Consider the following 13,550-nt stretch of genomic DNA (forward strand, 5'->3'; position numbering starts at 1 on the left):
AAAGTTTCCTGCAAAATCATTTTTACAATTTGTCAGGGTGACAACCAGTATAAGGCTCAGTTGTATAACCAAAATTGTAACAAGACTGCTCCTTTAATCCCATATTCTTTGCACCGCATAAAACGACAACCCCGTCGTTGGCAAACCTGTTGCCTCCCAGCAAAACTACTTAAGACAAGAGGTCATTCTTTTTTTTTTTTTTCCACAGATTACAACTGAATGTTTCAAATGTTTTCTAAACTGGCGTCGTTTTGAAATACTGTATATCAGTTTGAAGTGCGGTGTTCTTTTGGGAGCGGAAAAAAGGTCATAAACGTATTAGGAAATGAGCTTGTGAACTGGCTCAAATTATCCGCGTATCCGTAAGCTTGTTTGAAGTTTTTCTTGGTGGTGTGAGGGCACCTAACGTTATTTACTCGGAAATGCTAAACTTACATAGTCATTATGGTGTGCTTCCTCATCACTGGTTGACGCGTTGCTCTCAGTTTGTTTAATATGCTCCATCACTTTAGCGTGTTTCTTGGAAAGAAGAGCATACAAACTGAAAAAAAAACAACAACAACTTTAAGAACCAGTAAAGGTAAGAAAATTATTTGGTGTCGGCATCTCGTTTAAATTTTGGCAAGCAGTAAATAAAGAGCTTCATGCAAGACTGTTGTCGTTTGTGTGTGGTATGCACTTGCAACGCTAATCTGAAATGGTAGGCACGAAGCGATGCAGTTGATGGACTGAACTATGCCTACAACCTGGAAGCACACCAACACCAACGGAAACCCTGCCCCCCTCCCCCCAATTTCACCTATCCCAACATTGTGTGACTAATAATTCTATGATATCCCAGTGTCAATCACAAAATGTTGTGAGCCAAGGCCTATGGTTCATTCGTCCTTAATGGAGAAGACCAGAAAGTCTTGTTATTTGCGGATGCAATTACAAAGGCAGCAGTTTCTCCTCAGTCATTCCAAGACACTGAGTGTTGGTCCATGCGGGATTCCCGTTTCACACGGTTGACAGATGTTCAATAAACTGAGGCCAACCAGTTGGTTGCGGGTGAAAAGAGACCATACACATTGACAAAATATTAAAAAAAAACACGAAAAAGAAGTTAAAATCCACCTAGTTGCAGATACCTTACAATTCTCTGTGTGACGTAGGGATGGAGAGCGTGGAATTGGGAAGACATGTTAGCTAAAGTCGCCAGGCAGTTCGTGTGAAGGTATTTATCCTGAAATGGAAGTTAGGTAAGCAACATCAGTAAAATGTACTTGAGCTCGAATATTTTTCGAGTTCCTAATATAAATCTCCCAATCCAAAGCAAACATATGTCAACATTTTTTTTGTATTTTTTTTATGTTTATCAAGTAAAGTAAAGTTATTTCACAAAATACAGAGACTAAAACAGTAACAGGGAAAAAAAAGGGTGTGACAAGTCCAAAACAGGATCATTTAGAGGCTCTTTGTTTAATATTTAGAAGCTCAATACGCTTAGGTAATCCGGTTGCCAGGTTTACTATTGTGTACCTATTTCTTCCTCTTAGCGTCGAGAAAAGATCGCTTTCCATTGGAGTCAGCAATAACTGTCTCAATACAATAAGTGAACGCCACTTTGGAGAGGTAAATATTCAAGGATGAAACACAGTCTCTATTACAACAGGAATAAAAATGCTGTTTCGCCAAAATTATTAAGTGGTTGAGCAGTAAAAAATCAGTCAACATTGATTTTCTGTGCCCTGCAAGCCACGTAAACTTGGTAGAACTAGCAGTAATTTGGATCCACCACCATGATGTAAGAGGCACAGGTCTATTCTCGATCTTGCGTGACAAGCTGCTTTGCACTCCTATTTTTGAAAGACACTTTGCATTGTAAAGCAGTTTGTGACTTAACATCGTGGAGAGACTCATGCCTCTCACATCACGGAAACAATCGGATTTTCTCCGAGTATCCCCGCCTTATCGGGAAAAAAAAACACCATTCTTCACTTCAGGGTGTTCGCTTCTTTACAAGGCAGTCCATTGCTAAACATTAGAGGGTTATGAGACTGGCGCAACGGTTTCAGGTGCTTATCCGAGAAGAATAGCGAATCTGAGCATTTGAAGATGTAATTACAAAAGCAGCACTTTCTCCTCACTTAATTTACGACACTGAGTGTTGGTGTGGACTTTGAATGAAGGACCACCTGAACGGGTGGACCGATGCTCAATCAACTGAGCCCAGCGGTCGGCAAGTAAAGGCAATGATTGGTTGATTAACTGGACATCACAAGGAAAAGGAATGTGGACTGACCCTCATTTTAGTCATGTTATATTGAATTGTTCTCAGTACAACCAACACCAGAAGTCCACCCAGAGTGATGTTTGTAATAACTCGCTCCGTGTACCATGGGATAGAGGGTATATTCTGTTAAAGAGAAGACAAAAAATATATGCGACAAGGCATTCACAAGATAATTTAAGCCCCTATCATTCCTTCAAACAAAATTCCCTATAAAGTGTAGTATAGTGTGAGCAATGGGCCTATCCTATTCCTGAAATGACAACACAAACTGCTTTGCGTTCAAAACACATTGTGACGTCATCTCAGGGAAAGATCCATGCCTCTCCGCAGCTCGGCCGAGGGACAAACGACTTATAATATGTTCAACTTCACAAAACTCAAGTGGCCTTTGATCATAAGTGAAGTAACATAAGTAACATAAAATACATGTTTTATGGTGCTGAAAATTGACTTTCGCAGGATTAACAAAATGAAAATAGGGGCACTATAACAATCTTTTGTTCAAAGGTCCACTATAATAACACGAGTTCTCAGATGTATGAGTAGGGTAAGTCAAATATTGGTTTGAATTATGCAAAGGGCGTATAATTATAGTTGTGTGTTGTTGTATGAGGTGAACACCTTCCATAAAGTAGACACCTAAAGTTGATCCCAGAGGAGTGTCCTTTTAAGAGAGATTTGCGTAGCAAACAGGACCATGGCTAGCAAAAAACCATTCAATTCTCGTACATGTAGCTTTAATGCAGGTTGGCAATAAGCAAGCTTGAAGCAATTGCCATTTGGCCCAGTCTTGAAAAGAGACGTAATCACAAGAAAAGTAATAATAATTATTATTGTGCATTAATTTTAACTCCTACCAATTCATGGACAGATTTATTGAAGTTATCATCCTGGCTCAGTATCAGCAGAATAATAAGAGACATGTAAATATGATGCGCGTTATGATCATCTGCATTGTACAGTAGTTTTAAAATTGGCATCACCTGTAATAAGAGTGAGAGAGAGAGAGGAAAGAAGGAGAGACTTGAGCTTACTTGACCATAAAAGAAACTAACAATTTCTGCAAATGCAATACACCTACATGTATATCAGGCACATTTCCCAGTAAGTTGATGTTTCTGGATTTTTCAACGGTCCAGTTTTCAATCCTTTTTATAGTTAAAGTAGTTTACATAAATGGAAAAAATGCTGCCGAGGGGAAGGGAGATGTTCAATTATGCTTGCGGTAATTTAACGACGGTTCGTGCGTGGAACTGAAGGGAGATTTTAATAGGTCTTGAGCAGGGACGGTATAAAACGTGGACCCCCAACTGGACCTCCTTCTGGACCCTATTTCAGAGAAGAAAGAAACAATAGATGGTTTTCACAGTGACTAAAGGGAGTTGAAGATGACCGAGAATTAAATCTCTTTTCACGTTTCCAGTTCCGTGACGTCTTTCGTTTCGAAAATACAGCATTTTGAATTTCCGATTGCCACCTTGGGTGACACCATGATACAAGGCTATTTGGTTGGGAAAAAAATACTATCCCTTGGAATCTCAGCAGTTTGAGCCTTTCAAGTACATTATGAGATGTGTTCATACACACGTATTTTATGTCATGAGCGAAAAGTAAGCGCTTTTCATCACAAAGTGAATTCGAGGTGTTTAAATTTTTGATTACCGGACGCCATATCGCGAGGGGTCAACTTGGCATCTTCATACAAATCTCTATGAAGTTTCGTAAAACGCTTGGACAAATAACTCAAGCGATGTACGGCAGAGACCTGAGAATTGGAGAGGTGGTTAAAAGATTTGTTTCCTACAACGTTCAAAGTTATTGGCCTTTTTCACTGAACGATTTCGAATTCATTTTTATTTTTTTGTTGCCTGACAGTGAAACAGTCTGCTGTTTGAAATGAGAAACAAGAGCAGGCTCTAATGATCATACCGCGCAACTCAGTTCCTCCATTCGCGCATAACCACAATTCCTTGCGCCTTTGACCACAATCCCTTGCGTTTCGAATAAAAATGTGTTCTTCTTCCGATTAGAGAGCTGCCTCGTTTGTTCGCTTCAGGCTCACTCACTGCGGCAGCAATTAATGCAATGCCAGTGTAATCATTCTGAAAACCAAACACTACCTTACCAAGTTATCAATATCTGTTCTGGAAAGGATAAATGCTGCCACATTAGGATTCCGGTGCAGCAGTAAGTATAACAGAAGTGTTGTTTGGTCTTTATGGAAGTCTCTGAAAATGAAGTGAAGGCAAATATATGAATGCACAAGTATCCAAGTTTCAAAACCTTGAAATTCTGACAACTACCCGTGTTATCAGAGATTATAGCATTTTAACGGAAAAACGGCTGAACAGTTGGAAAATGAATCAGTTGGTGCAGAGAGCCTTAACCTGTTACACTGAGACTGGTACAAGTCGAGAAAATAGTTAATCCCAATGGATAATAGCCAATTAGTTGTGGTTAAAGACGTCTTAGGTTTGGGGCCTTCAGCTCGGGTTTCATGTCACCCTTAGGGATGCGGTTATATAGTAAAAGACTCCCCTCAGGGCAAAATAATAGGGTATAATTAACGTAATTAGGGATCTTCATGTATCAGCTACGTTCTGTTTTATGACTGGCCAAGCCACCTCAGGGAGCAGATAAACCGTACTTTTCATTTCAGAAACTGTCATGGGAAGTTCTTTTGTTCTTTTTATGTATCCATGGAAATAACCCTAGGGAAGTTTCGGTCCAGAGAAAGCGGTTACACACAAAAAGGTCCTTGCCCGTGGGCAAACAATATTTACCTATGGGTAAAAGGGCTAGTGTAACCACAACTATTGTCTGGGGAAGATAAATTGTATGCGGACTAACCGACAAATTGCAGTATAAAGCATGCCAATGTGTAGAGTAAATGGTGGGATGCCTTCCTGGTCTGAATCACACTCTTCAGCTGCACAGTCTAAAAAAAGTCCATTTTTTAACATCACTTTGTTCCCTCACCATAATATCATTACAGATGATTTTGTGCAATTTTGTAGCTTCCAGTAGAAACTAAAGCCTTCCTCATTGGTTACATGTACAGAATGTATTTCAAGGTTCTAGTTTAAACAAATATTACAGGATAAGTTTTTAACATCGACAAAAAAGTAGCATGAAGCTTATATACGCCTTTAAAGGACAACCTCCTCCAAAATTCACCCAATTTTCACTTATGTCCAGAAATGCAAATAATTTGATGCACTGAGCCCAATTTTGGCATCCAACACAAAGTGCCCACAAGTCAAAGCACATGCCACCTATTTTTTACAACAAGATAAGGGTAGAGTTCAGCATTATTTTTAACCAGGGTTTTCGACAGTTTTGTTAAGTAGCGGACATATAAATTTCTGAAAGCACTGGACGTGACATTTTTTTGTGGGCGCCGAAGGTGCGAGCTACGTAGGGGGGTCTGGGAACCTACATACATACATGCATATTTTTATCAAAAAAGATACTACTCAGACAGTATAGCAAATACAAAGAAGGTGCCAAGATATACCAAAAAATCAATAGGTCTTTACGTTAAAAATTAAAATTCCCTGGTGGAAATCCCATTAAGATCTCCAAAGAACTTTAAAAATCTTGTAACAATCCTTCAAGATGGGCATTAAGATTAAGATCTCAATAAGATCATGTTTAAGATATTTGATCTTTATAATAAGATCTTAACACATTAGTTACTATTTTGCTCATTAATTAAAGAACAAGAAAAAGTCCATTGTGCTGGCATTTTCAGACCTTGAAAAATCTTACCAGATCTTAGTAAAATGCTGCATAACTGTAAAAAGATCTTTTAAAGATTCTCACAAGAATCTTTGCTAAAGTTAATCTTACAAGATCTTGTAAGGTTCTTGTAAGAATCTTGTTTATGAGATAAGATCTTATTAAGAAATTATATAAGAATCTTGCCAACAGCATAACAAGATTTCCCCCTTTATAACATTTTTAAAATGTGCTAAAATAAGATGAGTAAAATTAATTACCCTGTGCTCTATACTCTAGAGTATTAAGAGATCCTGAAGTCCCAATAACTTATAAGTAAAACCCTTTTTGAAACTAATTCTAAAAAAAAACAAAGCAAAGTTCACCATCACCTTTTACACATAAGAGAAAGCAACAACTATTACGTGTAATTGGATAATTTCTGTTCTATTGGTATAGCAGACCACTTAAGTATTAATTGTCACATGTACCCACATGTAGTCAAGCTACAATCATGAGTATCTTATACAGTAGCTCAAATGTAGTAAAACTTTCACACTAGTCATTCAAAGGTCATGCATGTACAATGTAAGTTAAGCTTCAAAAAAGACTTCATGGAATATTTTTCAAGAATATGCCAGACTTGCCATTCATAAGTGCATCATACTGTACATCTTTAACACATTGACTCCTGAGAGTGAGACATAAATAGAGGATATTACATGGCCGCGCGGGGATACGAATTTTATCTTCGAGTGCTGCAAGTATCTCTCACGAGTGAGCGAAGCTCACTCGTGAGAGATACTTTCAGCACGAGAAGATAAAATTCGTATCCCCAAGCGGCCATGTAATGTTCTGTTTATTATATAGATATTGATGAAATGTCTAGATTTAAAACAACTTGTTCTATTCAGTTTCAAAATGATGAAAAAGTGGTCACCAACCGCTAAAACACGCATGTTGTGTAACATAAAAAAGATATGAAAGTTATGAAAAAGAAATCATGATAATGTCAAATTTTGCAATAAAAATGTTAATGTAGTAGAGAAGAATTATATTAAAGCACAAAAGTATTTTACAATGAAGAGAAAGCTCGCGTTTTATTGGCTAATCGTGTTGGTTACCATGACAACACCTATATCCTCACATGTGAAAGATAAAAATGATATGTTCACTGCGCGCGGTGAAGATACGATTTTTTAGTAAAAGGAGAAATCCTGGTATTTCATCAATATCTATATAATAACAGATTTTACTCTGTCTAACGGCAGATGATTTTACTTGTCAACTGGGGGGCCGAGTAGTCAATGGCTTAATTAATAAACATAATTTGTTTAAACTTGATAAGATAAGAATTACATTTGTACAACTGCTGATTGTGTACGTACCTTTGACTTTTCTATTGGCAAAGCAAAATAGTGCATGCCTGTAAGGGTTTAATTTCTTTTTATCCTGCGTACAATGATTTACCAAAACAAGAAGCAGCAGCAAACTTTGAGTAGCAAGAAGAGATGACTCTTCCTCATCTGTGCTTTGAGAACCAAACCAAGACCAGACACTGGCTGGAAAAAAACAGTATGGCTAGCGATCAGCGTTTCTGAATTTTAATTCCTGAGAATATGAGCAGATGCTATACTGGAAAAATAATACACGATAGGTTTTAATTGCTTGGCAAGCACATTTTCTACCCATGAATTGAGATGTCAATTTACATGACTCTTAATGGTTTTCTCCTCAAAATATTGTGACACACTGTTTTGTCTGTAGCATTGGGTGTTTATATTAATTTTAATTAAACCATTCTCTATAATCTCAGTGAATACATGTAGCTTCTGAATGTTTAATAATAATAATAATAATAATAATAATAATCAACTTGTAAAGCGCAAGTATCTATATACATATTCACATGCGCTATTTACAAACTAGCAGCAATAAAACAACACTAATAACAATACTGCATTAAAAATAATATATAAATAACTATAGATATAAAAATAAAACTTAGAAATAAACATTATATAAATACAAATGTGTACAAAACTGTTACAACTGTTACTCGGTAAAAACTCTGGCGAATAAATGGGTCTTAAGTTTCTTCTTAAATGACTCGACAGACTGGTCAACATTCCTAATTGCGAATGGTAACGAATTCCATAGGGCGGGCGCGGCTGAAGAAAATGCGCCATCCCCCAAGGTTCTCTTAGATTTAGATTTAGGAGTGCATAGTAATGTACCGTTATAGTTCCTTGTAAGATTGTAACTAGATGGGGGCAATACAGAAATAAGCTCACTAAGGTACAGTGGTGCTAGCCCCGTAAGAACTTTAAAAGTTATCAAAAGTAACTTAAATTCAATACAAGAGTAGACTGGTAACCAATGTAACTCCCGTAATAGCGGAGTCATATGACAAGATTGAGGTGCACATAAAACTAAGCGAGCGGAAGAATTCAAAACTCGTTGCAACCTATGAAGCTGATAACCAGGTAGGCCGTAATAAAGACTGTTACAATAGTAAATTCGACTAGTTATAAACACATGAACTAGGGCTGCCGCAGATTCGCTGGTTAGATATTTGCGTATACGCTTAATGTTACAGTATATAGATAGAAAAAAGCACTGCTACAGGTCTTATTAATGTCCGTCTTCATTGTTAAGTTGTTGTCGAACCAGGTTCCAATGTTACGGTTTACAAATTGGCATCGAAAAAGTAGTGGGGTAAATACATAAATTCAAATCTAAACTGTTCTAGAAAAGTTGACTGAACAATGACCAATAATAGTCTAAGAGTAAAGGGTAGGATATACGTACAAGGTGAGCAAACCTTTCAACCTATCGCCTCGTGTGCCACTTTTTTGTTCTTACCACATTTTGACGTCATCTGTGATCTATTACTGGACAGACGCACGGCAACATGGAATCTATTTGTTAACTATAACCTATTTATGCATTCATCATTGACCAATCAGAACCACAATATTCTGTTGAGTATTATTATTTCAAAAAGACTTACAGAACCAGCCTCCATTGTTTGCTACAATCAGGTCTGATGGAGTCTTCTCTTTTTGGATGAAGTTTTTCAACAAAACCTTTACAAGTTCATCTGCACTGATGTGACTGGAATAAAAGGATAGAATCAGTTTGGTTTTAATTAAATGTCGATAGGGATTTTTGTTTACATGTTCAACCAATGCTCAAAGTTATCGTCATGACTTTTCGAATGTGCAATTTCCATTCTAAACATTTTTACAAAGTGACAACCTCCACCATTGTCAGCCTTAAAGGGCATCCAACCACTAAAATTTCTTTTGTTGAAAATAAACAAGGTTAGCATGTTTTCCAGCTGAATACTTTTTCAAAAAACAATCCGTTTTGGATTTGGTTAAATACTAGCCTCCTTACAGACCTTTTTTGTGTCGGTCCCATTCTCCCTCCCAAATATTTTTATCCTTTCTTTGTCAGGAGGAGTACTACCACATATATAACATTGAAGGTCACATGATTGACCAGGTTTTTTGGTGTATTAACCTCCACACAAAACCGATAAACACAACATTTTAAATAGGGAATACCTTGAAAAGTTTTCACACATAAATTTCTGCCATTTTATGAGCCGCTTTATAATTGGCTATCTTCTATAAACAACAGCTCGAGTCTGATGGGATATTGATACACAATGGGAATGGCATGCCCAGCTAGGTTCAGCAGACGTTTGTGGGGAGGGAGAATGGAACCAACAAAAAACGGCTGCAAGGAGGCTAGTTAAATCCTCTCTTTTTTGTGATTTTCTTAAATTGGCAACATTTTCATTCAAGTCCAAGCATAGTTAGTGGAGGGAGACTGGTTATGAAAGCCGGCGAACTTCAAAGGGTTAAGCAAAAGAACAGGGCCCGGTGCTTCGAAAGCCGATTAACTTAATCCAGGATTAGTGTAAACTTTTGTTTCATGTTTTCAACTTTTTGGTGAAAGTTTCTTTCGCTTACTTTTGTTTTTCAAGATTGACTTCTTCTAATGTAACGTTTTGCCAAATACCAGCGTTGAACAGCTTTTGGGAGTTGAGAAATAAACTCCTTGGTTAATTTTTAATCTAGGATTAACATTAATCGGCTTTTGAACAACCGGGCCCAGGCTTTTAGGTTGAAGGTACCAGCCACGTGATCACGAAGGTGTGCACTCGAAAACAATATGGCGGACAGCGCAGACGAACTTTTCGCGTGGGGAGATGATTTTGAGACGATTTTAGACATTCTGGAAGAAGACAAAGAAATAGAGGAGCAGTTTACATCAACAGTTAGTGAGGTAAGTTTAATTTGTGCTAATTTGGGATTGTGACTCCGTTTTACAGTTGTAAACAAACTTTACTGTTAAACTGTAGAAAGAGATAGTAAAAGAAGTGCCGTATTAAAGTTTTGATTTTCTTTATTAATTTATAGGCCCAAAAGCAAGAAATTGTTTGTCACTATAAACTATGGTCCAAGCAAAGAGAGATCTGAGGCTGGCCAGACGTACAGTATGACATCAATTCAAGAAGGATTGTTACCTTTTACTGTCTATGTGGAAAGGTCATCCAAATTGTGTAAAAAATAGATCTTATCACACCAGATGCCTTCATCAGAAGGAGAATTAGAGTTTAACCATGTTGTCTTTGCAGGATCAAGTACATACATGTGTACAGTACTGTAGATGCAAATTTAGAGGATTCTTAAGTTTAATATTTGGTCTTCAGAGTCCAAGATCAAACAAGAAAGTGAGCAGAGTGTGAAAGAAGAAGGAATACCAACAAAGAAATGGAGGAAAAGCTGAAGGATTGATTACAGGGCAGGGTAGCAGAGAAAAAAACCCTAAGGTTTGAAGTGCATGGAACATACATGTACAGGGTTGTCATTAAGTTTTGAAGCAGGTGTAACACTCAAGATTTCACCCGCAACATGAAAATACATGGCCAAAGGCCACGTAAAGGAAGGCCCAAAGGGCCTGAGCCCCTAGGGGGTTCTGGGAGCATGCTCCCCTAGAAAATTCTTAAAATTAGACCCTTGGAAATGCACTTTCCAGCACTCTGAGGTGCAAATTGTACATTTTCCCAAACAAAAAGTGATGAAAATAAAACAGGGCAAAAAGATTTTAAACTTCACCATGAATAAAGATATAATTACTAACCATGTGGAAATGGTCATGCATCACAGAACCGTGAAAAATGGTCAGCGCAATCCCATTTACATGTACAGTGTATAGCAAGTACGGTGCATTGATAATGATTTTGTTGCTGAAAATGGTGTCGGAATCCAACAACAATAGATTGTGGGTGTTCTCCAAAGGTTTTTTTACAGAAAATGTTTGGATTTTTGCCAAAAACATGTCTCAGAATCAGGAACACAGACAACAAAAGGCAGCGATTATTTTTTCTTTAGAAGGTAAATGTTTATAAAATAATACAACATGTAAACTCCCAATTTGTTTTGCCTCATGAATATTCATTCAGCAGCAACCATCACCCGTAACATTGACTGGGCTCAGCTCTTAATAACAGCCCTGCATGTATCACTGAGTGCTTCGATGGCTCCCACTTCGTTCTGATCTCTTGACTTTTTTTTTTTAATTTACAAAATCGACCCACACATTTTTATTCCATTGCCTTTTGGCTCCTAGTTGATTATGTTATGACATGCACAAAGCAGGAATGCAAACTGTAGGTATTTTCTTTCCTTGTGACTTATAAACAACAATCGGAGCTAACTAAAATAATTTCGATTTCACAGTGAGTGCAGGAAAGAAGCTTTTTGAATTGCCCTATTCTCCCCAACTTTTCAACCCTGCTCGTACTTGAACAAAAATGGCCTAATTTTTTGGCAGAATTTTTTGCAGTAAACAAAAAATACAGAAAATAAAGTATTCTTGAAGGCAAATCCAAAATTTCTTAATTAGAAGAAGTACTCTGGAAAAGGTGTCTGTTTGTTTGTGATAAAAGTATTTTTCACAGTTTAACAGGTGCATTTTCCCTTGGATTACAAAATTAGCACTAATCCTTTTGTAGAATGAATAATAGCAAATTCAATCAGTTAACACGTCACAGCCATTGGATTGAAATTACTTCGAACAAAAACCTTGAAAAGCTGTCAGCACTTCTGAACATGATCTGCCAATCTGAAAAACGTTTCATGGGTTCCAACGGTTGTAGAGGGAGCACTAAAAACTTATGAAAGAGGGAAATGATTCTCGCACTTATCCGGACAATAATAATATTTATTATATGGCTGCAATAGTACGCGCGCTCTGATTGGCTAATTGTGACTGAATTGTAGGACATTATTCTCCCGTAATGCCCATGGGCCGATTACAGGCTTGCAAAAACAAAGCAAAAGGTAATTAAAAAGCCATATAATAAACTACTTACTAACCGAGCTAGCTTGAGCCGTACTGGGGAATATTGGCCCTCTGTCGTTTTTGTACGGACCTCGTTGCGCTCGGTCCGTACTGCCATGACCTCGGTCCAATATTCCCCAGTACGGCCTTCGCGCTCGGTTAGTAAGAAGTTAATAATTTTTTAATAGCAATAATTGTCTCTTCTAGACACCTGAAAAATTCAGGCGCCTCTAGCAGGATTCAAAGCCATGACCTCTGCAATGCCGGTGCAATGCTCTACCAACTAGGGGAGCTACGAAGCCACACTTTTGGGAGCAGATCAGTATGTTGGGCTCATGTTTTGAAGTGCAGGCTATACACAAAAGAGAGAAATGATCCTGGCACTTATCTGGGACAATTATTTTAAGCAATAATTATATCATATACTTGACATTTGAAAAATTTAGGGAGCAGAGATGGCGCAGTGGTGAGAGCACTTGCCTTCCACCAGTGCGCCCCAGGTTTGCTTGTCGATTCCCAGACTTGCCGTAACACGTGGGTTGAGCTTGTGGGTTTTCTACTCTGCTCCAAAGCTTTCCCCTCTCTTCAGAAACCTATGATTTGATCCGAGATATAATATGATTTGATTTCTGTGCAGTGTCCCCAATTAGCACCCCCAGTGCTACAAGTAAACTACAGTCGACGTCTACGTCAAGTTCCTTACCATTGTTTCACAGCATCAACATTGAATTTCTTACCTCCCTCCTTTCATGATAACATGATAAAATATGCTGCTGTGAGATGCTCCAGGATCAAACATTTGCACAGACAACAGAACCAATAATGTATTAATTGCTTCAACATGGATTGGATAAGTCCCATCACTGACAGGTACATTGATAATGATATCTGTCAGCCCACAGACAAGGTGCTCAATAACACCACAGTCTACAAACACAAGAAGACAAAATCAAGTCAGCATGACCCAAAATTTAAACATCATGTCCAGAAAGGCATGCAATTACATGTTGATGCACAACCAATTTTGATACCCAACACAGTGTCCTTTTATTTCAAAAGTCTAAGCATTTTGCTGCCTGTTTCTAGCAATAGGATTAGCATTCTTTTTTTAACCTTACAAAATGTAAGTTTTCAGTAGCAGAAAATTTAGTGTGAAAGCCATCTGCGAATGAGTGGTTTTTATTAAAGTTGAGAA

At 37.7% G+C, this 13,550-nt stretch overlaps 1 protein-coding gene across 1 annotated transcript in view; it reads right to left on the minus strand.

Moving 5' to 3' along the window:
• Window positions 1–13,550, minus strand: part of LOC138041906 (dymeclin-like) — a 37,757-nt gene that overhangs the window by 5,862 nt on the left and 18,345 nt on the right. Inside the window, exons 5-13 of the mRNA XM_068887597.1 lie at window positions 13,093–13,282; window positions 9,009–9,112; window positions 7,384–7,557; window positions 5,126–5,213; window positions 4,401–4,503; window positions 3,133–3,258; window positions 2,285–2,398; window positions 1,131–1,225; window positions 436–541 (exon numbers count right to left, since the gene is read on the minus strand). Coding sequence (XP_068743698.1) covers window positions 436–541; window positions 1,131–1,225; window positions 2,285–2,398; window positions 3,133–3,258; window positions 4,401–4,503; window positions 5,126–5,213; window positions 7,384–7,557; window positions 9,009–9,112; window positions 13,093–13,282 — 1,100 coding nt within the window. The remainder of the gene's footprint in view (window positions 1–435; window positions 542–1,130; window positions 1,226–2,284; window positions 2,399–3,132; window positions 3,259–4,400; window positions 4,504–5,125; window positions 5,214–7,383; window positions 7,558–9,008; window positions 9,113–13,092; window positions 13,283–13,550) is intronic.

The sequence above is a fragment of the Montipora capricornis genome, chromosome 3, assembly GCF_036669925.1.
Source record: "Montipora capricornis isolate CH-2021 chromosome 3, ASM3666992v2, whole genome shotgun sequence".
NCBI lineage: Eukaryota > Metazoa > Cnidaria > Anthozoa > Scleractinia > Acroporidae > Montipora > Montipora capricornis.